Consider the following 26,203-nt stretch of genomic DNA (forward strand, 5'->3'; position numbering starts at 1 on the left):
TCCCTGCGTCGAAATTGGAGCGCAAAGCCAGGTGCAATTATTTTTCCATTTGAGAGCAAGGAGAAACCAGGCTTCCACGAAGGATATATCATCGAAGAGATATGTGGAAAAACACCTTGAGGATTGATTCTAAACCACGTTTGCCATGTTTCAGTCGATATTATGGAGTTAATTTGGAAAAAAGTTTGCGTTTTGAGGGCTGAATTTTCGTTTTCTTTTTTTTTTTTTGTAGCCAAATGTGATGTACAAAACGGAGCTATTTCTAATACACAAAGAATATTTTTGGAAAAACTGAGCATCTGCTATCTAACTGAGAGTCTCCTCATTGAAAACATCAGAAGTTCTTCAAAGGTAAGTTATTTTATTTGAAGGCTTTACTTGTTTTTGTGATAGTTGCCTGCTAAATGCTAACGCTAATGCTAACGCTAAATGCTACGCTAGCTAGCTACTGTTACACAAATGATTGCTTTCCTATGGTTGAAAAGCATATTTTGAAAATCTGAGATGACAGTGTTGTTAACAAAAGGCTAAGCTTGAGAGATAGCATATTTATTTCATTTCATTTGCGATTTTCATGAATAGTTAACGTTGCGTTATGGTAATGAGCTTAGGTCTATAAATAGAATCCCGGATCCGGGTTTGGTCATCGCAACAGGTTAACAACACCCAGTGAAATAGCAGTGAGCCAAATTCAAAAACAGAAATACTCATAATAATAATTCATAAATCATACAAGTGTTATACATGGGTTTAAAGATGAACGTCTTGTTATTCCAGCCACAGTGTCAAATTTCAAAAAAGGCTTTACGGCGAAAGCAAACCATGCTATTATCTGAGGATAGCACCCCATCAAACTTACACATGAAAATCATAATTCAACCCGCCAGGCACAACACAAAAGTCAGAAATAACATATAATGCATGCCTTACCTTTGAAGATCTTCTTCTGTTGGCACACCAATATGTCCATTAAACATCACAAATGGTCCATTTGTTCGATATATTCTGTCGTTATATATCCAAAATGTCAACTTATTTGGCACGTATGATTCAGAAAATACACCGGTTCCAAATCCCGCAACATGACTATACATTATCTAATTAGTTACCTGTAAACTTGATCCAAACATTTCAAACAACTTTCCTAATCCAACTTTAGGTATTTTTAAATGTAAATAATCGATAAAATTTAAGATGGAATAAACTGTGTTCAATAAAGGAGGAAAACAAAGTGTAGCGTGCTTTCAGGTCGCGCGCCTCAACCACAACAGTACACTTCACTCGACCCTTGTTCTGGACAGCCCTACTTCTTCATTTCTCAAAGGAAAAACATCAACCAATTTTTAAAGACTGTTGACATCTAGTGGAAACGATAGGAACTGCAAGCAACTACCTTAGAATTCTAGATTTCTATTGAAAAGAGAGTGACCTCAAAAATGTTTTTTCCTGGATTGTTTGTACTCGGGGTTTCGCCTGCCAAATACGTTTTTTTATACTCACAGACATCCTTCAAACAGTTTTAGAAATTTCAGAGTGTTTTCTATCTACTTTCTATCTACTAATAATATGCATATCCTAGAGTAGCAGGCAGTTTACTTTGGGCACACTTTTCATCTGGATGTGAAAATAGTGCCCCCTAGCCTTAAGAAGTTTTAAGAAGGAAAGAAATTCCACAAATTAACTTTTAAGAAGGCACACCTGGTAATTTAAATGCGTTACAGGTGACTACCTCATGAAGCTGGTTGAGGGAATGCCAAGAGTGTGCAAAGCTGTTATCAAGGCAAAGGGTGGCTACTTTGACGAATCTTTGACGAAAATATATTTTGATTTGTTTAACACTTTCTTGGTTACTACATGATTCCATATGTGTTATTTCATAGTTTTGATGTCTTTGCTATTATTCTACAATGTAGAAAATAGTACAAATAAAGGAAAACCCTTGAATGAGTACTGTAGTTGTGTCCAAACTTTTGACTGGTGCCTGCCTGCCTTGCCCTGCCTTGCCTTGCCCTGCCCTGCCCTGCCCTGCCCTGCCCTGCCCTGCCTGCCTATTTATCTATCTATCTATCTATCTATCTATCTATCTATCTATCTATCTATCTATCGCCTTAATCAGTATAAAGGAGGAAATATTGCTTACTTGTTGAGCAAAATCAAAGCAGTAATGCATCCTGATGTCTTTACTTGCTGGTTCAGTAGGGGCCCCCAGATACAACTGCAGGTCTTGACAGGTGGTCTTGCAGTCAGCAACCATCTTCTGGTAGACAGAATGCTCACTCTGAACAAGCAGGAGATGCTGCTCTTGCTTCTTCAGCTTGGCTGACTTAACAGCTTCTGGCAGATTGGCAGACCTGAAGACCTGATAGTTGTTCCTCTGGCACTGCCAGCACAGGTCTGTCCTGGGCTTAGTGCTTGAGATGTGGGGCAGCAATTTTCTCTGCAGATCGCTGAAGGAAGACAGCCCAACTACACGTACCTCTGGAAAATACACAATAATGTGAGATCAACAAAAGTAGTGCCAATCATATTGGAGGTAAATTAAATAATCAAAATGTGTTGTTTATGCTTTACATACCAAGTGTTGTCATCAATTCCTTTAGAGACGCCACACCCCTGCTTTTGTCACATGGGATGGCAGCAGCTTTCCACCGAAGTGTTGTGTCCTGGGTGGTGTCCAGGTAATACTATTACATTATCCTCTGCGTAGTTGTTGAGGAAGTTCACAACTCGCTGCAAGTCCTCATGCTTCAGGTGCAACCTGTGCTTGCTTGGGCCAGCTCTCTTTTTGATGGGAGGCATTAGATCATTCTCCTTGTATGACTGGTGGAGTACAGTCAGGCGTGTTCTACTGATGCTGAAAGACAAATTCCAGATACAAATATTTTAGCATTATTATACAATAGATAAACATAATCACCATCAGACACACCTGGCTAACTTGATGGGTCATGTAATCATCTGGCAAAGTGGAGTCTTTTGTTTAGACATGCTAGCTAAACAATGAAGCATACTCCCAATCCATAGAGTACTAGCAATAAAAAAACGATTGTCATAGCTAGCTAAAGTTAACCAAATAGGTTCAATATTAGCTAGCTAACATTAGGCTATAACTAGCAATGCAAATGTCATTCTGAGATTATATTACTACACCGATCATACACGTAATGTTAGCTAGCGAGCCAGGCATCTAACGTTAGCTAGCTATCTAACAGTAAACTTTAACTTGGGGTCTTTTGTTTAAACATGTAGATAGCTAGCTAAACAATGAACCGTAATCCCAATCCATGGAGTACTAGCAAAACAAACAGATTGTCACAGCTAGCTAAAGTTAATCAAATAGGTTCAATTTTAGCTAGTTAGCTAGCTAACATTAGGCTATAACTACCAATGCAAATGGATTTCTGAGATAACATTACTACACAGATCATACAATGTTAGCTAGCGAGCCAGCGATCTAACGTCAGCTAGCTAGCTAACAGTAAGCTTTAACTTGCAATGAAAACAACTTTCTGGCAAAATTAGAAATGTATAATATCTGAAACTGTAGCTAGACTCTTACCCGTATACATGGATCAACGCTTCACGGCAGACTGCAACCCCTTCCATTAAATAAGACGTCCTGTGTCGTTTCCGTTTTGTTTGTACAGCTTGCTTTGCCCATTGCATCAAGTCACTCTGGTTCACACTGACCGTGTGCAATGCCATAAGAATCATCAGATCTTTCTGCCTCTCTATTATGGATGCCATGGTTGCCCTTAGTTTGAAGATGTATTCCGGAGACAGGTATTTTATACAACAGCCTTCTGTGTTTTCTTTTCGACTCCCTCTGCATTTGCAGTCAAACGCCAGAATTCTATTAATCTCCTTATCATACTTTGCTTCTACCAGACATTACACTGATTTCAAATATCGATCGACTTCTTCCATGACAACAACACTGTTGATGACCGTTTCTTCCCCATCACTGTCATCAATGAAAATGTTTTTACCTAAATCAGGGATTTCCTCATCATCTGATTCATTTTCAGAGTCAGAGAGAGTCAGCATGGCACGATCTTCCTCCAGAAAGTAGTCCATCACAACTTTTTACTAGTGACTTTGCCGATAGCGCCTGATAAATTCAGGGCGGTAGCAACACATTTGCAGTTCTCCATGGCTAAAATTATATATTTAAAAAAAACTGCAGTAGAAAGGATTATCTACACATAACGAGCAGCTCATTTTATAGGCAGAAGACGCTACACGGTCCAGCCCAATCATTATCTCAGCCAATCATTGCTAGCGGGAAGGTTCCTGTCTTTTTCTGTTCGCTAAACCAACTAGGCTCGTAATTTAACAACTTTATTCGTATTTACAAGTTTGTTTCTGCCAAAAAATACATTTTGATAACACATTTAAATAAACGTTCAAATGCCTCTCCTTTGAAGTCGTGACTCGCAACATATGCCTAGTTTCCTGAAACTAGTCACATTTACATAAGTATTCAGCCCCTTTGATATGAGACTCTGAATTGAGTTCATGTGCATCCTGTTTCCATTGAATCATCCTTAAGGTATTGTCCGTAGAGCTCCAAGACAGGATTGTGTCGAGGCACAGATCTGGGGAAGGGTACCACAAATGTTCTGCAGCATTGAAGGTCCCCAAGAACACAGTGCCCTCCATCATTCTTAAATGGAATGAATGTCCTTGAGTGGCCCAGCCAGAGCCTGGACTTGAACCCGATCAATCATCTCTGGAGGGACCTGAAAATAGCTGTGCAGCGACTCTCCCCATCCAACCTGACAGAGCTTGAGAGGAACTGCAGAGAAGAATTTGAGAAACTCCCCAAATACAGCTGTGCCAAGCTTGTAGTGTCATAGCCAAGAAGACTCGAAGCTGTAATCGCTGCCAAAGGTGTTTCAACAAAGTACTGAGTAAAGAATCTGAATACTTATGTAAATGTGATGTTTCATTTCATTCTTTTTTTTTGCTAACATTTTTAGAAACCTGTTTTGCTTTGTCATTATGGGGTATTGTGTGTAGATTAATGAGGGGAAAAAAACAATTTAATCCATTTTAGTATAAGGCTGTAACGTAACAAAATGTGGAACATGTTAAAGGGTCTGAATACTTTCCGAATGCACTGTAAATAGCATAAATAGCCTTCTGTCCTACTGATACTGACTAGTATCTGATGCATCTGCAGGATGCAAAGTGTACACAGTGAGAGTGACATGATAATCTAAAACCTAGACCTATTGTCTACCTGATCTAAAGGCTTATGTCTAACGGTATATGCCAGTTAGCCATGAGAGATGAATAGATGATGAGAGAAATAGACCCCATAGATTACTAGAATAAGCCTGCAAATTAGTTTCTGAAATAGATCTCTTCCTGATGTTTCCATTAGAGGCAATGAACGCTTGATCGCCAACAGCTGATTGCCATGTGGGTGTTTAGCAAGCAAATTAGGTAATGCTAACAAGCATGCTAGGTAATGCTAACATCAACAGCCCATCCAAGCTATACTGAGCGTTGATTGGTCATCGCACGACTATACAGGGTCAGCTTCTCCACTAAGGTCCAAGGTGATAACTTGAAATCTGAGGGAAAAAGGTTAGGGTTATGACAATGGTTAAGCAGTAGTAATCAATTCAAAATGTACTTCTGTAAATACACTGAAAGAAAACGGTCAATATTAGGGGACATCTTTATCTATATATTACCAGATATCTGACATTTTATTAGATATAAGGAGTAGCCCTGACCTCAACCCCATCGAACACCTTTGGGATGAATTGGTACGCCGACTGCGAACCAGGCGTAATTACCCAACATTAGTGCCCAACCTCACTCATGCTCTTGTGGCTGAATGGAAGCAAGTCCCCGCAGTAATGTTCCAACATCTAGTGGAAATCCTTCCCAAAAGAGTGGAGGTTGGTTATAGCAGCAAAGGGGGGACCAACTCCATATTAATGTCCGTGATTTTGGTATGAGATGTTTGATGAGCAAGTGTCCACACTCTGTCATGTAATGTACAGTATGTGAATCATAGATATTTAATTATTTTGTCCTTGTATGTCTAATAAAAAATGGGCTAAATCCGACTCATGAAATGTCCTGCGCCCAAATTGTTTTACCTTTTCAGGCGCTGAAAATGATTGTGCTTCTTCACAAGATGGTGTCATATCTGAGCATATATTTGCACCACATTCAGTAGTAGGCTATGCAAGGCACGGAAAGGAAAACATCCAAATTGCTATTTCCAAAGCGCATCTCTGCTATTTCTGTTTAAAAAATGCAGCATAGCAAATCCAGAGCTCCAGTCACAACACGTGTTTTCTGGAAAGATGCAGACTTAAGCCTATCTTTGCAAAAATGTATTTTATTTAACAGAAAATCCAAGTTGCACACCCACAAAACCCCTACCTGCCCTGTTTGTTATTATGGATGATGCAATGGTGCAGAGTTGTTCATCAGCGGTGGTCCCTCGCAGACCAGACCCAATGTGGTGGTAGTGTTGGTCTGTGATCCACTCCAAACTGTCAATGCATAAATCATGAATTAAAATTGTGTCGATATTGCAAGAAAATATTGTCATTTCACATAACCATACCACAAGTTAACGTTAGCTATTCTACCTGCTTCATTCATGATCAGAAAACTAACTGGAACTATCTAGGTAGCCAAGTTAGTTAGTTAGATAGATAGCTATTTAGCGTATATTAACCAGTAATACAAAATACGCTTAAACGTTTTAAAATTCTAGCTGTCAACTTGAGACTTGATAAGGGGTAAAAGTGCTTTTCCATGAAGGGAAGGCAATTTCATTATTTGTTAGCTCGGCTACCAGTTAGCTTTAATTAACCACCTATCAATCCTAGCTTGCTAGCCTTACTGGCTACTGGCCAAATAAGCTAACGTTCTTGATTCTAATTACTAGAATAAATAAATAATATCTCAAATGAGTTACTCACTTTAGCTTTAACTTCTTTGAGGTATTTCTGAACAGCTTCTCACTTATTTCAGTGTTTTTTGGAGAACATCTAATGAGAACATGTTTTTATCTTGCAGTTCATGCGTGTCAGAACAGTGTCAGGGGTCACCTATCACTGTCGCTCTGGGAAGACCTTCAAGGGTCAGATGATGGATCGCTTCTTGCTGACAGACTGCAGGGCAGTCCTGAGTGGAAACTATAGGTGAGGGTTCAATAATGAAGAATGTGATACAAAGTGTTTCAAATTTGTACAAATGTTGCATGATTTCCCAAACCTGACATTTAGTCATGTGGATCTGAAAATAACTACATTAAGTTGCTCTTACACCTGTGTAGTAACAAATACATAACATGAGTATTGATGCATTTTAATTTATTGGAGTAAAATTCTTTAAGTACAAAACAAAACATGCCACTTGGTGGCAGACAAGCCACACAGCATCCATAAACATCAAATGCATACAATAGGAGACAAAACAACACTGACAAACAATTGACAATGAGCAATAATAGTTTGGGTTCTTTATGACACCAACCAGATTGTGCTCATGAGCTTCCGACCTGTACAGGCCGTCGGAGATGCACCCAGAAAAAAACTAATTTAAATAGTATTTCACCTGCTCCTACATTCAGTATCAGTCAAAAGTTTGGACACACCTACTCATTCTAGGGTTTTTCATTATTTGTACTATTTTCTACATTGTAGAATAATAGTGAAGACATCAAAACTATGAAATAACACATATGGAATCATGTAGTAACCAAAAAACTGTTAAACAAAAAATATTTTATATTTGAGATTCTTCAAAGTAGCCACCCTTTGCCTTGATGACAGCTTTGCACACTCTTGGCATTCTCTCAACCAGCTTCATGAGGAATGCTTTTACAAGTCTTGAAGGAGTTCCCACATATGTTGAGCACTTGAGCACAAAAGCAGTTTTTCCTAAATGTGTTGTTTATTTCTATCCAACACGAATGGATCACGCTGTATATTGAGTAAAAATAATCCTGCATCTTTGTAAAGTCTTGAGTAAAACTCAATCTTCGGACATGTCCATAAACAGTGAAAATAAGACCCAATGCCTGTTAGGCATTTAGAGCAAATGGGGGGGATCTGTGGACCGAACTTGCTCAGAGTGTGGGGGGTTAAATAGTGCCTATGTAAATACTGGAAACTTCCAATGAGGAAGATTGTTTCTCTGAGCCTATTACAGAAAAAAGGAATTGGAATTGGAATTGATAGGTTTAATTGATTTTTTAATTGAATTGATTTGTTTTGTAATTGCATAGTAATGGAGTTGAGTTCCCTATTCCATTGTAATACATATATTTTGCTTAATTATGTGTAATGACATTTAATTAATCTCTCTGCCCGCAGCTTCATGTGGTCTTTTGAGAAGCTTCACCGTTGCATGGCTCACCTCTTCCTTGGACAGCTTGTGACTACTTTTGATGAGGAGTTCCGGATCCTGTTTGCACAGTCCCAACCTTTGGTACTGGAAAATGTCCTTGTTTCAATGCCACACTACAGCAGTTTATCTGACAGCCAATACAGCAGTGATCGGACACTATTGTTCAGAGATCCCAGAAAGTTCCTCCCCATAGACAGCTCTCGTCCTGTAGAATGGGCTAGACATTCCTCTGATGACCGCATGGATATGGTTCAGAATATGATGCCTCCTGGAAGGTGTGAGCCCATCCACAGTTCACTAGATCAGGGTCCACTAGATATGTACAGCAACAAGTACTCCTCCCAACAATTTAAACTGGAGCAGCAGTCTTTTATGGGACAAGGTCACTCCATGATCCAGTCAAACACAATGGAGTTTGCTGGCTCTAAAAGGCACAGTTATGCAGAGGGCACTTATGCCGGACATTCCTCCTCTCAATTCATGCAGCACCAAGCCATTCACAGCAGTGAGTGGGATACGGCAACCCAGAACAGGAAGATACATAGGGAACAGCATCACTATCAGAGAACAGGGCTAGAACCAAGTTATAGCGGCTACGATCAATTCAGGGACCAAGCGTACCCTCTGATGGATCAGTATTCTGAGTCTGGGTACCCACATGGAATAGCGATAGAGCCACCAGACAACTATGACCCTGTACTGAATTATTTGTCATCATCAAACCTTGCTGTGGAGCTGGGACATGGCTCAAACAAATTATCAAGTCCAGGAGAGGGTCCCTTTAGTCAGTCAAACCCCAAAAGACTGAGAACGGGCCAGCCTCATGCCTGTCAGACCTCCCCAACACAACAAAACCCATTTGAACAGAGATCATTTTTTGTCAGGTCTGGTTCGGACTGTAAAACACAGGATCCCAGTGCAAAGCAGGGGATGCGAGATTGGAGGATAAGCTCATACCTCAGTGCATTTGATGATGCAGGAGAGGAAGAGATTCCACAGCCTATGGGAAATGACCCCTTTCAAGAGCCCCTTAATCCAACACAAGGCAAATTATTTGCTCCACTGGTATCAGATCCCAGGTTTAGTGCCAAAGAGTTACCCAAGATTCCAGGGCTCAGGTTAAACAAGCCCACCTGCCCAGAACACTCAAGAACACTAGAAATTCTTGTTAGCTTAGATGCCCAAACAACACTAACACCACCTTCGTCATCAACCACTGAAGGTGACAAATCAGAGGAGATGGATGTAAAAGAGCCCAAAAGAGAAGAGTCATTCCGTAGGAGGTTCAATCCTGCTATCCAAAGGACCTCGAGACTAAGATCCTCACTAATCTTCAGCTCACAACTCGAACAGCATATCTCACAGGAACAGAAATGTAACTCTGGCCAACACTGTGAGGAAACTGCCAATGAGGAAGATGACCCATCTAGATTATCCTTGACCGCTCAGGTTTTGGGAAAAAGAAGATCCATTACAAGAGAACCTTTTGAATGGAGACTTAAGTCAGCGATAGTTGATAATTCAACCATTGAGTCTTTGAAATCTGAGGACATCACTACTGATTCGGGTGATAAGGAATTGACAAAGTATCTTCCTGTGAGCACTGACAAGGTTTCTTCAATGGAACAACCTAATTCTGCCCATGAAGAACAAACCAAAACGGTAGAATCTGCACACCCATCCAAACCTGCTCAAGTTGAGAAACCCAAAACCATACAATCAGCACACCAGGCATCTTCATTGAGCAATAAATCCTATATAGATATGAATGATCCAGACAGTAGGTTATTTTTTTTTAAAGAGTTGGCTGCCAAACGAAAAGCTGCAAAGGCTGCAGAGTCTGAGAGCAGTGCTGAAAAAGCTCCTGTAAAACCAGTGACTCCATTTGACTTGAAAATTAAGGAACCAGTCACAAGGATAGAACCTAACCTTCCAATAGCCACACTAAATCCAGCAGATACTTCAACCAATAAGCCAGCTCCAGCAGATACTTCAACCAATAAGCCAGCTCCATCAACAGAGGCACCTCCTAATCCATCAGATACCTTCACCACAAAGCCAACAACATCGACAGAAGCCCCACTTTATCCAGCAGATACTTCAATAAAAAAGACATCTACATCAACAGATGCATCATCAGAAACACTGGAGACTTCACCAGTGTTACAGGAGAACAAAACATCCATGGCAAAATATGGCTCCTTATTTGATGTCAAAGAACACCATTCTAAAAATAAAGAACAGCAAGACCTTCAACTTCCCAAAAGTGACTCCAAAACATTCCTCAGGGATAAATTATCTTGTGTCGATGGCCTACTTAGAGTCTCTACTGATACTGAGAAGATAGAGCTGAAGAACAGTCGGAACCAAAGTGTGTCTAAAGTTAACCCTAGAGATACAAGTACATTTCTTAAGAGCACCTCAAATCAGTGTTCCTTTAACATCTCCCCAAAGGATTTCAGTTTATATAAACTATCTCCAAAGAAACCAAAGTCATTCAATCCTGCTTCAAATGAGCTAAACCCATCTCTTCCACTCACACTAACAGAAGCTAGCTCATCTTCATATCCAACACCAAAAGGTTTAAGCTCAACTAGTCTCACTTCATCACCAAATGCAGCAAAGGAGTTGAGCTCAGCCCTTACCCCCACCCTTAAGGAGCCCAGTTCATCTATCCCCATGTCAAAGCAGCCATTATCATCCTCTAAACCTATCACAGTAGAGTCCAACATACTTCTGAGCCCCACCCAATCTGAGCCAGGTGTGTCTCATAAGCAGGACAAAACAGATTCCAAGGAATCTCTCAGCCCTATCCCAATGCAATCTTGCTCATCCTCAATCCCTGCAACAGAACTTAGCCCTCCGCCAAACCCTACCCAAACACAATCTAGTTTCTTACCCAAGTCCACCTTAGTTGGGTCAATTTCATCAACACCAATGGAATCTAACACCTCTCCCAAACCCTCCACAAAGGAGTCATTGTCTACAATTGCCACAACTGAGTTGAGGTCATCCTCTCCTAAGACCAACCCAATAAAATCCTATTCCTCCCCTTGTCCTGGCCAACATGAGTCGGTTTTGTCACTCAAACATTCCAAAACAGCATGCAACTCCTCTCCAAAGCCCGCTACAGTGTCCAATGACTCTTACAACTCTTCACCTCCATCTTCAAAGCATGTCATGGAAGAAACCAACAAATCTCCCATCCTCACACCAACAAAATCTAGCTCTCCTCCTGAGCCTACCCCAACAGAATCTAGTGCTTCAACCAATCCAACACCAAGAGAACTCAACCCTCTTCCTAGCACCACCCCAACGGAACCAAGTGCATCTACTGGCCTGACTCTAACAGAATCAAGTGCATCTTCTAACCCAACCCCAACAAAAGCACACTCCTCCCTTACATGTGGGTCAGGTGGATCAGTTGTGTGTCCCAAGCCTGGCCAAACAAAGTCCAGAACTTCTCCAAACCTCACCCAAAAAGAATCTTGTTCATCTCCTAATCATACCCTAACTGAACCTACCTCACCATTCAACCCTGTCCTTGTGGAATCCGTCCCATCAAGCAACTCAAACCCAACTGAATCCACTGCCTCTTATGACACTGCCCCAGCTCCACCTGTCATTGTGGATAACAGTAAGGAGGGCAAACCAAGTAAACTTAACAAGGAGCAAAAAGTGGGAAGTTCTGCAGCTTATAAACGTGAGAAGATAGCAGGTGATCCTGAAACAAAGAGCAAAACTGCTCCTGGGGAATCTGCCTCCCATGGATCGCAGAGTCCTGATGAGACCAAAGAGAATAACAGCACTATGAAACCAGAGAGCACAACAGATCAAAGCAATCCCATACCACCCCCAGTGAAGCAACCTAAAGTAAGCCAGTCCCACTACCATTTATCTACTGCCAATGTACTCTCTAGCAGCAACCTAAGAGATGACACAAAGCTCCTATTAGAGCAGATTTCTGCTAACAGCCAGAGCAGGACAGAACTCACTAAAGAATCTGCTGTCACTGATGATGCCAAACAGGATGAGGCTGACCGGGGTGTTAGTGGTAAGGAGGAAGCATCAGCCCGACGACAGATCGGAGGGCCGGCTAGAACTTCTCAGGAGAGGGAGAAGCTTCTTCAGAGAATCGATAGCATGCGGAAGGGGAGGAAAGTCTACAGCCGCTTTGAGGTAAAGTACCCTGCTGCATCAATAGGCCAGTAGCAATTTAACTAAATTAAAATGTAAGGTACCTATTGTAACCGAGGTACCTAATTGTTTTCAATCTCACCTGCTTGCCTTCATCTGAGCTCATGTTTTCTGCTTGTTATTCTGTATTTTGTTAGATGGCGCCTTAACCAGGGATCGGAAGGATGAGTGAGTACGGAGAAAGACCACATTTTCCTCTAGAACTTGTCCTGTAACTATGCTCATTCCCCAAAAGTCTAAAACCACAGATCGGAGAGGGATCACTAGTTAACTAACATAAATATTATTCTCAGGTTTCTATATTAGAGGGTTTCTCCGAATGGACTATATGCATGTAAAGCATTAAGGATTTTGGGAACAAAGACTTGACTAAGTTTACCAACATGGATTTCTGTGTAAATCTACAGTGTGGACAATGGACCTCTGCTGTCTACAAAGGGGAACTGAAAAATCCAATCCCATCAGCTAAATGCACAACTAAATGTGCAATATATTTGAAAATGATTGTGTTCCTAGACACACTGGACGCACTGGTGTTGTTGACTGCATTGTAATATCTGTCACTCTCTGGGTTGTTTAATTATTATCTGTTTGAGGATCTGTTTTATATACTAACAATCATTTCCAAATAATACAATTAGAATCACCATAGAAAATGTATTAATCATAAACAGTGCAAGAATAGCTTTCAAATAGTTGGACCACTTTTTTCATTTGGAATGCTTTATTAGAATTATTAAATCAGAATGACAGTGTGCTAGATTAACCAAATGTATGCATGAATAATCATGTGTATTTGCACAAGAAATGTATGTGTATATATACAGTATATATGTAATACTGTCATTTTAATGCCACAGGACATTAGGTCCCTTTTTTTAAAGAGGCTATCTGTGATTGCTACATCAATTTTGGACTTTTAAATTAATTATACACTACCGGTCAAATGTTTTAGAACACCTACTCAGGGTTTTTCTTTATTTTTACTATTTTCTACATTGCAGAATAATAGTGAAGACATCAACACTATGAAATAACACATAAGGAATTATGTAGTAACCAAAACAAAGTGTTAAACAAATCAAAATATATTTTAGATTTGAGATTCTTCAAATAGCCACCCTTGCCTTGATGACAGCTTTGCACACGCTTGGCATTCTTTCAACCAGCTTCACTTGGAATGCTTTTACAACAGTCTTGAAGGAGTTCCCACATATACTGAGCACTTGTTGGCTGCTTTTCCTTCTCTCAGTCCGACTCATCCCAAACCATCTCAATTTGGTCGGGGGATTGTGGAGGCCAGGTCATCTGATGCAGCACTCCATCTCTCTCCTTCTTGGTAAAATAGCCCTTACACAGCCTGGAGGTGTGTTGGGTCATTGTCCTGTTGAAAAACAAATGGTAGTCCCACTAAGCCCAAACCAGATGGGATGGCTTATCGCTCCAGAATGCTGTGGTAGCCATGCTGGTTAAGTGTGCCTTGAATTCTAAATCAATCACAGACAGTGTCTCCAGGAAATCACCCCCACACCATAACACCTCGTCCTCCCTGCTTTACGGTGAGAAATACACATGCGGAGATCATCCGTTCACCCACACCGCATCTCAAAGACACGGCGGTTGGAACCAAAAATCTCCAATTTGGACTCCAGACCAAAGAACAAATTTCCACCGGTCTAAAGTGCATTGCTTGTGTTTCTTGGCCCAAGCAAGTCTCTTCTTCTTATTGGTGTCCTTTAGTAGTAAAAATTAAGAAAAACTCTTGAATGAGTAGGTGTTCTAAAACTTTTGACCGGTAGTGTATATACCTATTGATTCTTAGTTCATCTGTCGTACCCCATCAGAACTCAAAATATAAGCTTGTTTTACTCAATTGGTTGTAAATGATGCAATTGTAAAAAAATAAATAAATACTTTATAGCCTCAAAAGATGGTTATAACTATAGTTTTGATGTCATGGATGGTCAGTTCTTCCATCCATAGCTCTCTGAATTTGAGACTGTTACATTTCTCAAGCCCCATCCCTCAGTTGTGTACCAAATAACAGTGGCAGGGGGTGGTGGCTTTGTTGTTGTTAAAACTGCAGATTGCCCCTTTAACCATTGGACAACAGCATGGTATGCTGTTTTTCAGTTATATCACTTGCTTATCGTCATGTCCATTGACCCCCTCTATGTCTCAGTGGGAAAGCATTCAATATGGTTAATCATTTATGGATTGGTGTGTAAATGCTTTCAATGCCAAAGTCTGAAAATGTCATGAAAATATCATTTCTAACCTGCTCAATCCACTGCCTACAGTATGTAAACTATATTTTGAACTTTAATATTATATGCGATTCCTTACTGGTTGAACTAGTTTTAAAGCTCCGACGGCTCTGTTTTTACCAGTATTTGCATGAATTATTATTTGAATGAATTTGCTCAACTGTGTTGGATGTCACTGGTGTCAAGCTCTGTGCTCTGCAAGCTAGTTTCTAAGCAGTACCTAGCAGTCATTTGTGACTGATCTGCTGATACACAGTTGATACACAGTCAGCTGTTGTGTAGTCCCTGGGTTACCCTGTCTATTATGTTTACTGTAGAAATGTACTAAGCTACGTAAAGTATACAAATGAACACCATTTGCTTGATAGTGCGGTCTGTTAGATTTTTTTTGTGGGGGCGGCTTTTAGATTTTTTTTAATGTTTCATAAAAAAGACTGGAATATTGTGCAAGCCCCTTTGTTCGACACCCTTGTCACTGAGAAGATCTGTGAGATCTGTGTCACCAAGAACATCAGAAGCAGTTTGTATTAGTGTGTAGAAGTTCAGCAATGTTATTTAAACACACCCAGCAGCTACATTTTCTAGCACAAAGGTTAGCACAAATGTTGCAACAATGTTTGATAACAATTTTGGTTTAATAATACCCAGTGCTTGATTTAGACTGAAATAGGTGCCGGTACTCATCTTGGGTGCCGGCAGTGTTGTGTTCATGACCACCTAAAGATGTTGTGTTCAAGACCGAGACCAGAAAAATGCATGTCCAATTCCAAGACCATGATTGTAATTGTGTCAAATTTCCCCCATAATAAGAGTTCAAATGTCCAGTATTTCTGTGTTCATATTTCAGAACAACAATTTTTATTTAACCTTTGTTTAACTAGACAAGTCAGTTAAGTACAAATTCTTATTTACAATGTCGGCCTACCAAAAGGCAAAAGGCCTCCTGCGGGGACGGGGGCCTGGGATTAAAACAAATAAATAATACAATATAAATATAGGACAAAACACACATCACAACAAGAGAGACAACACAACACTACATGAATAGAGACCTAATACAACAACATAGCAAGGCAGCAACACATGACAACACAGCATGGTAGCAACACAACATAACAACAACATGGTAGCAACACAACATTATTGGTCACAGACAACAGCACAAAGGGCAAGAAGGTAGAGACAACAATACATCATGCAAAGCAGCCACAACTGTCAGTAAGAGTGTCCATGATTGAGTCTTTGAATGAAGAGATTGAGATAAAACTGTCCAGTTTGAGTGTTTGATGCAGCTCGTTCCAGTCGCTAGCTGCAGCGAACTGAAAAGAGGAGCGACCCAGGGATGTGTGTACTTCCGAGACCGTTAATAGAATGTGACTGTCAGAACGTGGAGGATGAGGAGGATGTATGTGGAGGATGAGGGCTGCAGTAGATATCTCAGATAGGGGGGAGTGAGGCCTAAGAGGTGGGTCTTGCGACAGGTATAGAGAGATGACCAGTTTACAGAGGAGTATATAGTGCAGTGATGTGTCCTATAAGGATCATTGGTGGCAAATCTGATGGCCGAATGGTAAAGCACATCTAGCTGCTCGAGAGTACCCTTACCTGCCTATCTATAAATTATGTCTCCGTAATCTAGCATGGGTAGGATGGTCATTTGAATCAGGGTTAGTTTGGCAGCTGGGGTGAAAGATGAGCGATTACGATAGAGGAAGCCAAGTCTACATTTAACTTTAGCCTGCAGCTTTGATATGTGCTGAGAGAAGGACAGTGCACCGTCTAGCCATACTCCCAAGTACTTATATGAGGTGACTACCTCAAGCTCTAAACCCTCAGAGGTAGCAATAACACTTGTGGGAAGAGGGGCATTCTTCTTACCAAACCACATGACCTTTGTTTTGGAGGTGTTCAGAACAAGGTTATAGTTAGAGAAAACTTGTTGGACATTAAGAAAGCTTTGTTGTAGAGCATTTAACACAAAATCCAGGGAGGGGCCAGCTGAGTATAAGACTGTAACATCTGCATATAAATGGATGAGAGAGATTCCTACTGCCTGAGCTATGTTGTTGATGTAAATTGAGAAGAGCATTTGGCCTAGGATCGAGCCTTGGGGTACTCCCTTGGTGACAGGCAGTGGCTGAGACAGCAGATTTTCAGACAGCAGATTTTTATACACTACACTCTTTGAGAGAAGTAGTTAGCAAACCAGGCCAAAGACGCCTCAGAGACACCAATATTCCTTAGCCGGCCCACAAGATTGGAATGGTCTAACATATCAAAAGCTTTGGCCAAGTCAATAAAAATAGCAGCACAATATTGCTTAGAATCAAGGGCAATGGTGACATCATTGAGGACCTTTAAGGTTGCAGTGACACATCCATAGCCTGAGCGGAAACCAGATTGCATATTCGAGAGAATACTATGGACATCAAGAAAGACAGTCAGTTGATTATTGACAAGATTTTCCAACACTTTTGATAAACAGGGCAAAATAGAAATAGGCGTATAACAGTTAGGATCAGCTTGATCTCCCCCTTTAAATAAAGGACAAACTGTGGCTGCCTTCCAAGCAATGGGAACCTCCCCAGAAAGGAGAGACAGGTTAAAAAGTTGGAGATAGGCTTGGCGACGATAAGGGCAGCAACATTAAAGAAGAAAGGGTCTAAACCATCTGACCCAGATGTTTTTTTGGAGTTGAGTTTAAGGAGCTCGAAGCAGTGATCTCTCCGGTTAATTTTGGTCAAAATTTGGTTGTAGGTTTGAAGTTTTGATCTGGAGCGAAAGCCATGCTGCGGAGGGTAGCATCCTGCATATGTACCTGCCGAAGAATCCAAGAATCCAAGTCAGAGTACAACAATCGGTTAACCACCTAACTGAGGAACTTAATTTAATCTTGCGTAATACCCTAGATGCAGTCGCACCCCTAAAAACAAGAAACATTTGTCATAAGAAACTACCTCCCTGGTATACAGAAAATACCTGAGCCCTGAAGCAAGCTTAAGAAAAAGATCATGATCATTAGAAAGCAAATTACGGACTCCTCTTTAAATCTGCGTATTTCTCCAAAGCTCAGTTGTCGTGAGTCTACACAACACTGCCAGGACCTAGGATCAAGGGAGACACTCAAGTTTTTTTTATACTATATCTCTTGACACATTGATGAAAATAGTCATGGCCTCTAAACCTTTAAGCTGCATACTGGACCCTAGTCCTACTAAACTATTGAAAGAGCTACCATCGATCACCACATTCTTTTGGAGAGATTGGAAACCCAAATTGGTCAACATGGACAAGTTCTGGCCTAGTTTAGATCTTATATGTCAGAAATATATCAGTTTGTCTCTGTGGATGGTTTGTCCTCTGACAAATCAACTGTAAATTTCAGTCTTCCTCAAGGTTTTGTTTTAGGACCACTATTGTTTTCACTATATATTTTTATATTTTACCTCTTGGTAATGTCATTCAGAATCATAATGTTAACTTTCACTGCTATGCGGATGACACACAGCTGTACATTTTGATGAAACATGGTGAAGATATGTCAGTCGTCCTGGTCCCCAATCAGAGGCAGCTGATTGGATATGTCAGTCGTCCTGATATGGCCCCCAATCAGAGGCAGCTGTTTATCGTTGTCTCTGATTGGGGATCATATTTAGGTAGCCATTTCCACATGGTTATTCGTGGGATCTTGTCTACGGATAGTTGCCTGTGTGCACCAGTAGCTTCACGTTTCGTTTGTGCTTGTTTGTTTTGTTTTGCCGAGTTTCGGTTTATTAAAAATATGTGGAACTCTACTCACGCTGCGCCTTAGTCTATTCATTACAGTGAACGTGACAGCTTGTAAGTAAGCATTTCACTGTAAGGTCTACTACACCTGTTGTATTAGGCGCATGTGACAAATACAATTTGATTTGCTCAATACACCAAGTCACTACAAAGATATAGGCGTCCTTCCTAAATCAGTTGCCGGGGAGGAAGGAAACTGCTCAGGGATTTCATCCTGAGGCCAATGGTGACTTTTAAACAGTTACAGATTTTAATAGCTGTGATATGAGAAAACTGAGGATGGATCGAAAACATTGTAGTTACTCCACAATACTAACCTAAATGACAGAGTGAAAAGAAGGAACCTTGTACAGAATAAAAAATATTCCACAACATGAATCCTATTTCCAATAAGGTACTAAAGTAAAACTGCCAAAATATGGCAAATAAATTAACTTTATGTCCAGAATATCCAACATAAGACATCACTGAGTACCATTCTTCATATTTTCAAGCATGGTGGTGGCTGCATCACGTTATGGGTATGCTTGTCATCAGCAAGGACTAGGGAGTTTTTGCTCTGACATGCACTGTCAAGTGTGGGACCCTGTATAGACAGGTGTGTGCCTTTCCAAATCATGTCCATTCAATTTACCACAGGTTGACTCCAATCAAGTTGTAGAAACATCTCAATGATGATCAATGGAAACAGGATGCACCTGAGCTCAATTTCGGGTCTCATATCAAAGGGTCTGAATACTAATGTAAAGGTATTTCTGTTTTAAAGGTTTTATACATTTGCAAACATTTCTAAAAAACATTTTTTGCTTTGTCATCATGGGGTATTGTGTGTAGATTGCTGAGGAAAATGTTTTTATTTAATCCATTTTAGAGTAAGGCTGTAACGTAACAAAATGTGTAAAAAGTCAAGGGGTCTGAGTACTTTCTGAAAGGCACTGTATGTTCTTATTGTTTGTATAATGTATTTTACAAGTGTTAAGATGTGTATTCTGTCAATTATTTTACACAATGATTATTCCCTATTGGAATTTGGGCCTTTAGGTATCCTCTCGGAGGCCAGATGTCACCATAAAACAGATCTTAGTGGAATCTGGGCCCCTGAGCCATAAAATTGTCCATGGGTGTCCTTAAGAGGATAATTATTAAGATGTTTCAAATGTATAGCCTATTCAACCCCAAGGTCTCAGCCTTGATGTAATGGCATGGAAGGGTGAAAGAGTGAACAGATATGGCAAGAGTATGTAGGTCAGCCCGCCTTTGGATTTGAGAAATATGCTGTGAACCTCTAAGAGGAACATGTCTGTCTTCCCATATGCATATGTCTGTCTGTCTATCTCTTAAATATAGAAGTTGTCCACCTTAAATTTTGCATCTAGCATTTCTCCACACCTTGACCAGGTTTTTGATTCCTAACATTTCCCTCAGTCAAGTATTGAATATCAAGCGCAGATTCAACTACAAAGTCTAGGGAGCTTTTTGAAAGCCAATGATGGTAGATCGGTAACAATAACAAATCAGACATTGAATATCTCTTTTAGCAAGGTGAAGTTAATAATTATGCTGTGGATGATGTATTAAACCACCTAGACACATCAAAGACACAGTTGTTCTTCTGAACTGAGCTGCAGGACAAGAAGGAAACTGCTCAGGGGTGTCACCATGAGGCCATTTCGGATTTTAAAACATAATCAGAGTTCAATGGCTGTGATGGGAGAAAACTGAGGATGGATCAACAACATTGTAGTGACTCCACAATAATGACCTAAATCACAAAGTGAAAAGAAGAATATAAATATACAAAATATGCATAAAGTAACACTACAAAAAAAACACGACAAAGGAATACACTTTTTGGCCTAAATGCAAAGCCTTATGTTTGGAGCAAGTCCAACACAACAACACATCCATCACTGAGTAACTGCTTCCTTATTTTCAAGCATGGTTGTGGCTGCATCATGGTATGGGTGTGCTTGACATATACAAAAACAGTGGAGTTTTTCCAGGATGAAAATAAACGAGATGGAGCCAAGCACAGGCAAAATCTTAGAGGAAAACCAGCTTCAGTCTTCTTTACACCAGGCACTGGGAGAGGAATTCAGTTTTCAGCAGGAAAATAACCTACAACACAAGGCCAAATCTACACTGGAATTGCTTACCAAGAAGACAATGAATGTTCCTGAGTGGCCAAGTTACAGTTTGACTTCAATCTGCTTGAAAATCTATAGCAAGACTTGAAATGTGAAGATTTTTGAAAATAATAAAAATGGGCAAATATTGCACAATCCAGGTGTGCAAAGCTCTTAGAGACTTACCCAAGACACAGTTGTAGGGTGAGTACTTATCAAATCAAGATATATTAGTGTTATATTTTACATGAATCTCAATGGAAATCTTTGACAAAGTATTTTGTGTAGATCGTTGACAAAAAAAATGACAATTAACTCAATTTTAATCCCACTTTGTAACACAATAAAATGTGAAGAAATCCAAGGTGGTGAATACTTATGATAAACACTAGATAAATTAAATACTTTTTCAACACGTTTGATTTTCTTAGGACTACAATAAAGTTTAATACCGGAGAGAATGTGTTTGTATGTTGATACAAAATATTTTGTTAGTGTACTCTTTCTTGTGGAACAGGACCTGAAAAGGCATGATCGTCATGATTTCAACCTTTCTGAATAAAAGTCTTGATGCTAAACAGCAGATTGTTGAAAATAGTTATTTTCAGTAACATGCGACAAAACCAAAATGCCAATTTGGATACTGTGGCTCCAGACCTGTTTGACCTCAGCGAGGGATTGACGCTGCTAAAAAAGTAACACTGTGTTTAAAGTTTTGGGCTATTTCTTATCTCACTTATTGATTAGAACAATTAGACTATGAGCTCTCCTATTTCAAAATGTCCCAATTCAAAACAGTTTCTGCAAGCTGATTATAGTGTTTTACATTTCAATGAGCTTACTCTTGCGGCTTCACGGGGACAGTTGGAGACGGGAAAACTCTGTTTGCCGTCACCCAGAGTGGAAGGTTTGACAGGATCTACAAGGAGAGGATGAAATGTTTCCCTCTGGAGTTTCTTAGGGATGTATGAACTGTGAATTGTAACAGGCATACTGTTGATAAGTGTTACAAACATTTTGACAGGCCTACTGTTGATCGCCATCCTGTCTCATAAGACTTGCTATGTACAGAATGTCCTGATATAGCTTGTCCATGAGTGAAGAAAGTGCTTGAACCCAAAAGTAATTTTGGGTCAACCATTTAGTTAAGCAACAGAAATAACTTTGTGTGAACTTATAATTAGTGTCCTATCCAAAGCTCCTAGAGTGAAACAAATTGATTAGCTACAGCACTGAGCTAATATTTTATTTCTGTACTAATTAGAGACGTGCTGTGTATATGTAATGTAGGCTATTATATGAGACATACTAATAAAGTGTCCTAAACCCATTATGTATCTTAGAAAACACCATAGACATAATAATAATAACATATTCTGTTTCCATTACTCATTATATTTGTTATGGTCATTAGTCATCCTTTGAAAAAAATGATTTGACGTCACTAAACCAATCACGTGCCAGATTGGACTGATTATGGAATAAGAAAACCCCAAACATTACCAACAACAGTGGACCCCTTGTTTAGGAATGTGCTTTTGTAACCCTTCTATTTCCAAATGTATTAATAAGCCGATGCTGAAACATAATCGTGTAATAAAGAGCTTTTCTCCGCCAAAACCCCTTCTTTCTTGTAACATTGTGCACTACACCAGATAGGAAAGTGGTGCCTGCTTGGTGGTACAGTTTGTGTCAATGCCAGACTCAGTGTTTGCTATTATTTCTATTAGTGTTTGCTAGTATTTATATTATAGAGATTGATACTATCTTAGTGTATCATGATTGCAAAAGTGAGAATAGTTTACCATATCACAGCTTTCAGCTGGTATGCCTTTATCATTAAGTCCCTGGCTGCTAAGGATGGAGAGAAGTTACCACCTGGGATCTTTGAGTATGGTGGACCCTGGAAGTACCTTACTTTCCTCAACCTGGTGAGATTATTTTGAATTGTAATTACAATTGGGGGTTGGATTGTAATGGATTAAAAGATACTACAAACTCAAATTACAAAAGTTATTCTGAAAAGTTATTCTGAATTGAATTGATTTGGGATAGTTGGACGAAATTGGTTATACTGCATGGGTTGTGGTTTGATCAGAACAATAAAACTTAACACAGAGTTGAATGTATCCGATATAGAGGTTCAAACATGTCAACCTAGTCAGAAAAATCTCCAAGGTCACATGAGGCTACCTGATTTTTGTTGTATGATTTTTTGTCTGTTTATATTAATGATAAATGATAACAAAATGGGAATAACAATAATATGCTATGTATGCAATATTTAAGTTATTGCAGATGGTGTTCTTTGGGATGGCCGTGGTGAATGATCTTCAGACTGGGAAAAACACAGTCAAGGGTCTTAACAAGTGGAAAGACCTCATCTTCTCTGTCCTTGCCTTCCCTGTAGGCATGGTGAGAAGGAGTGATTGAAATATTGTGATTTGATATACCACCAACATAAAATCTCCCACATCAAAGGGAGATAGTATATCTCAAATTAATGGATTTACTGCCATTTTTTATTTATTTCCTTTTGTCTCTAAAATGTCTTAGTTTGTGGTGCTGCTTTTCTGGGTGATCTTTGCCTACGACAGGCAGCTTGTCTACCCAGAATCCTTAGATGCCTTCTTTCCTCTCTGGATGAATCATGCTATGGTCAGTACATACAAATTACAGACAAATGATTGTGAATGTAGAAGTGGGCTGGAAAGTAAATATAATGATGATAATGTATGAAAATATTATTTGTAGCACACCGTTGTTATGCCTGTCTTACTTGGGGAGATCCTGCTTCAACATCATGTGTACCCAAAGACTAAAAACGGCATAGCTGCCTTAGGAGTTGTGGGCTTGGCTTACTTGGGCTGGTATGTAAAGGTTGTTTATTCATAAGATACAAATGTATGTATTGCTGACCAAGTGTTTGTAGCACTAATCCATATTAATTTGAAAATTGAGTTCAAATTCTGATTCAAAATCTAAGCTGCTGACCAATAAAGAGTCAGACATTGTACTTATTGTATGTTGTTTCACTGCACCTCCATTCTCCATTTGTCTTGTTCTGTAGGGTGATATTTATCTACTTGGCGGTAGGTCTTTGGGTGTATCCTCTCCTCGGGCTCCTTAGCACCTCGGGTGTGTTGGGGTTATTCCTCTTAAACATGACAGTGGTGGCAATGATGTATCTGCTAGGACGGACCCTAAACAACTGGGTCTGGGGTGAGTGACCTCAGCAGGCTAGAACCATGACGTCAGAAGCAGAATTACCATGCTAAAGCTATAATAACCTCTCCCTTTCTCTCTCTTTGTTATTATTTTAGGAAAAGGCAAGACGGTGACTAAAACTAAATGAAACTCTGCTCATTTTCCTCTTTGAATCCATTGGGGCCTGATACATTGTTGTCAAACAGATTTCGCCAACATGCCTCAAGAAATACTGTATGTGTATGAATAGAAATTGCACACAGGGTCTTATGTCACATGTACTGTCCTCTGACAACATAGTTTCTAACAGACATGCTGTTGTTTTTCTTTTTTCAATAAATGTTATCAGCATCACAATTATAAAATTTAACTCACAGTTGAAAAAATTGAAATCCCAGGTAGGCCTACATCAGGTTGATTGGTTATGTCCTTTTCTACCAGTTATCACAACATTCTCAAAACAATCGTTCTCTACTTACCAAAATTCTCTAACTACAACTTGACCAAATGAGAATGAGAGTAAACAAGGGGTGATAAAATATCTCACCAATTGTTATAACTTTTTCTCTTGAGATTGGAATATTGTTGTGTTTTCATAACGTGTGGAAATCATGAAACAGTATGTGAGCTATTAAAGTCTCAAAACCATGGTTGTGTGTACTTTTACCACAACAGGAAATTGGATGTTTGCTTTTATGACCAAACATGTAATTACAAGGCTCAAAAAAGCATGATGTAAATATGATGTAAGTCATGTTCCTTTTGGAGGTATAATTTCATTATTCAATCATTAACAAATAAAATAAAAGGGCAGCAAATCACTGCAATGACAAATGTGGGCCAATGAGTGCATCCTCCTTCATTCTCACGTTGTCCGTTAATGTTCTTTGATTTTGGTGGATAGCTTGATCTTGCATAGAAATCAATATTTTCCAGGGTACCAAATGTAAATGTCTTTGTAACTGATTTGTACATTTCCTGGTACTCCCTAAGTGTGCTGATCCTTCAGGAAGTGCCGCCATGAAGGTCCCTGTAGTCCTTGGTGTTGAAGATAGTTTGGGTCTGCCTCTACCAATCCAACTGACAGGACTTTGGCCAATAAGTGACAGTCTTGCTCATTTATAACTGCAGAAGAAATAAACGTCAATTGATGATCCCGTATTAAGGAATACAGTATGAACCAGGTTTGGTATCTAAAGTGTATTATCAGAATATACTGTACATAGCCTGCATCACCTCTTCACCTTTTCCTATTGTTTCCTTCTCATGCTGTGGGCCATACGTGGCTCTGTATATTATTTATCCAAATATGAATCTCCGTTGTCAAGAGTGGGAGCCATTTCCAAACATTTGAGCAAGCTAAAACAATACATTCAAGTATTATATAATCTGATCATTAAAAAAAGCACACCAGGGCCCTTTTAGTCAGTGTTAACCCCAAGTATAAAGGTAAATGGCAATGCACAATACATCGTTTACATATGTTTCAATTGAGCCTCCAATGACTAAAGGATAAAATGTCAAGATAAAAATATTAAGGCCAACATAACATTTGGAGAACACTGTAAAAATGAATATTATAAGGTCGATAATGAAATTCTTAGGAAACATTTGATGTGTATACCCTGAGGGAAGCATTCTATTTTTGAAAAGTTCCAAAACACAAGTAGGGAAAATCAGACTTAGAGGATTCATAGTTTTTGCTGGGCATTAAAGGGGAAGTTCATCTATTTTTCCGTGGCATTATTTTCACTCTTTCTGTGCTTGTAGAGGACACATTTTGCTGCGATATCACTTGCCATTGACTGCAATGCATTATGAAAATGTGTCTAAATCAAATCAAATGGAATTTTATTTGTCACTTGCGTCATAGACAACAGGTGTAGACTAAAGGCTGTTATAAACTTGGTCTAACGACATGTCTGTAGACAATTAGAATGCGACAAGTGTCGCTGGTCAAACTAAGGTTGATGTCCACACCCCCGCGGAAATCTAATTAGCATAATAAAACAATCCCTATAAAAATCTGTCAGTTTAAGCTAGATATATCTGTTTTTTTCAATCCACCGCATCTGCTTATGTAACACTTTCGGTGAAAGTCTTTCATCTATGGTGAAAGGTGACAGAGCTGGAGCGGTGTTTGTCAGACCATGAGAACGGTTTGGCCTACAAACGGACCCCTCTATAGAAAGATGAGCCTCTCATGAACATGATGGTGTTCTCTGTTTTGCT

General features: G+C 39.6%; 2 protein-coding genes across 4 annotated transcripts in view; both read left to right on the forward strand.

Moving 5' to 3' along the window:
* Positions 1-21,220, forward strand: part of LOC139409363 (protein FAM83H-like) — a 58,260-nt gene extending 37,040 nt beyond the window's left edge. For 2 of the 3 annotated variants that reach the window (XM_071154406.1, XM_071154415.1), the window contains exons 4-5: positions 7,054-7,178; positions 8,355-12,600. In XM_071154406.1, coding sequence (XP_071010507.1) covers positions 7,054-7,178; positions 8,355-12,600 — 4,371 coding nt within the window. Of the gene's footprint in view, positions 1-7,053; positions 7,179-8,354; positions 12,601-12,722 lie in introns of those variants that run through there. The other variant, XM_071154425.1, reaches the window with a different exon arrangement.
* An 825-nt stretch (positions 21,221-22,045) lies between these two features.
* On the forward strand, positions 22,046-24,732 carry LOC139416688 (androgen-dependent TFPI-regulating protein). Its single transcript, XM_071165661.1, has 6 exons — positions 22,046-22,695; positions 23,054-23,179; positions 23,321-23,422; positions 23,519-23,634; positions 23,835-23,986; positions 24,088-24,732. Exons 1-6 carry the CDS (start codon positions 22,543-22,545, stop codon positions 24,117-24,119), a joined length of 681 nt encoding a protein of 226 aa, XP_071021762.1. The 5' UTR covers positions 22,046-22,542; the 3' UTR covers positions 24,120-24,732.
* Positions 24,733-26,203: the final 1,471 nt, after the last annotated feature.

The sequence above is a fragment of the Oncorhynchus clarkii genome, chromosome 1, assembly GCF_045791955.1.
Source record: "Oncorhynchus clarkii lewisi isolate Uvic-CL-2024 chromosome 1, UVic_Ocla_1.0, whole genome shotgun sequence".
Classification (NCBI taxonomy): Eukaryota; Metazoa; Chordata; class Actinopteri; order Salmoniformes; family Salmonidae; genus Oncorhynchus; species Oncorhynchus clarkii.

Coding starts and splice junctions, on each gene's coding strand:
- LOC139416688 (XM_071165661.1), top strand. CDS start 22,543: ATGATTGCAAAAGTGAGAATAGTTTACCATATCACAGCTTTCAGCTGG. Junction 22,696..23,053: donor ACCTTACTTTCCTCAACCTG/GTGAGATTATTT, acceptor GCAATATTTAAG/TTATTGCAGATGGTGTTCTT. Junction 23,423..23,518: donor TCTGGATGAATCATGCTATG/GTCAGTACATAC, acceptor TATTATTTGTAG/CACACCGTTGTTATGCCTGT.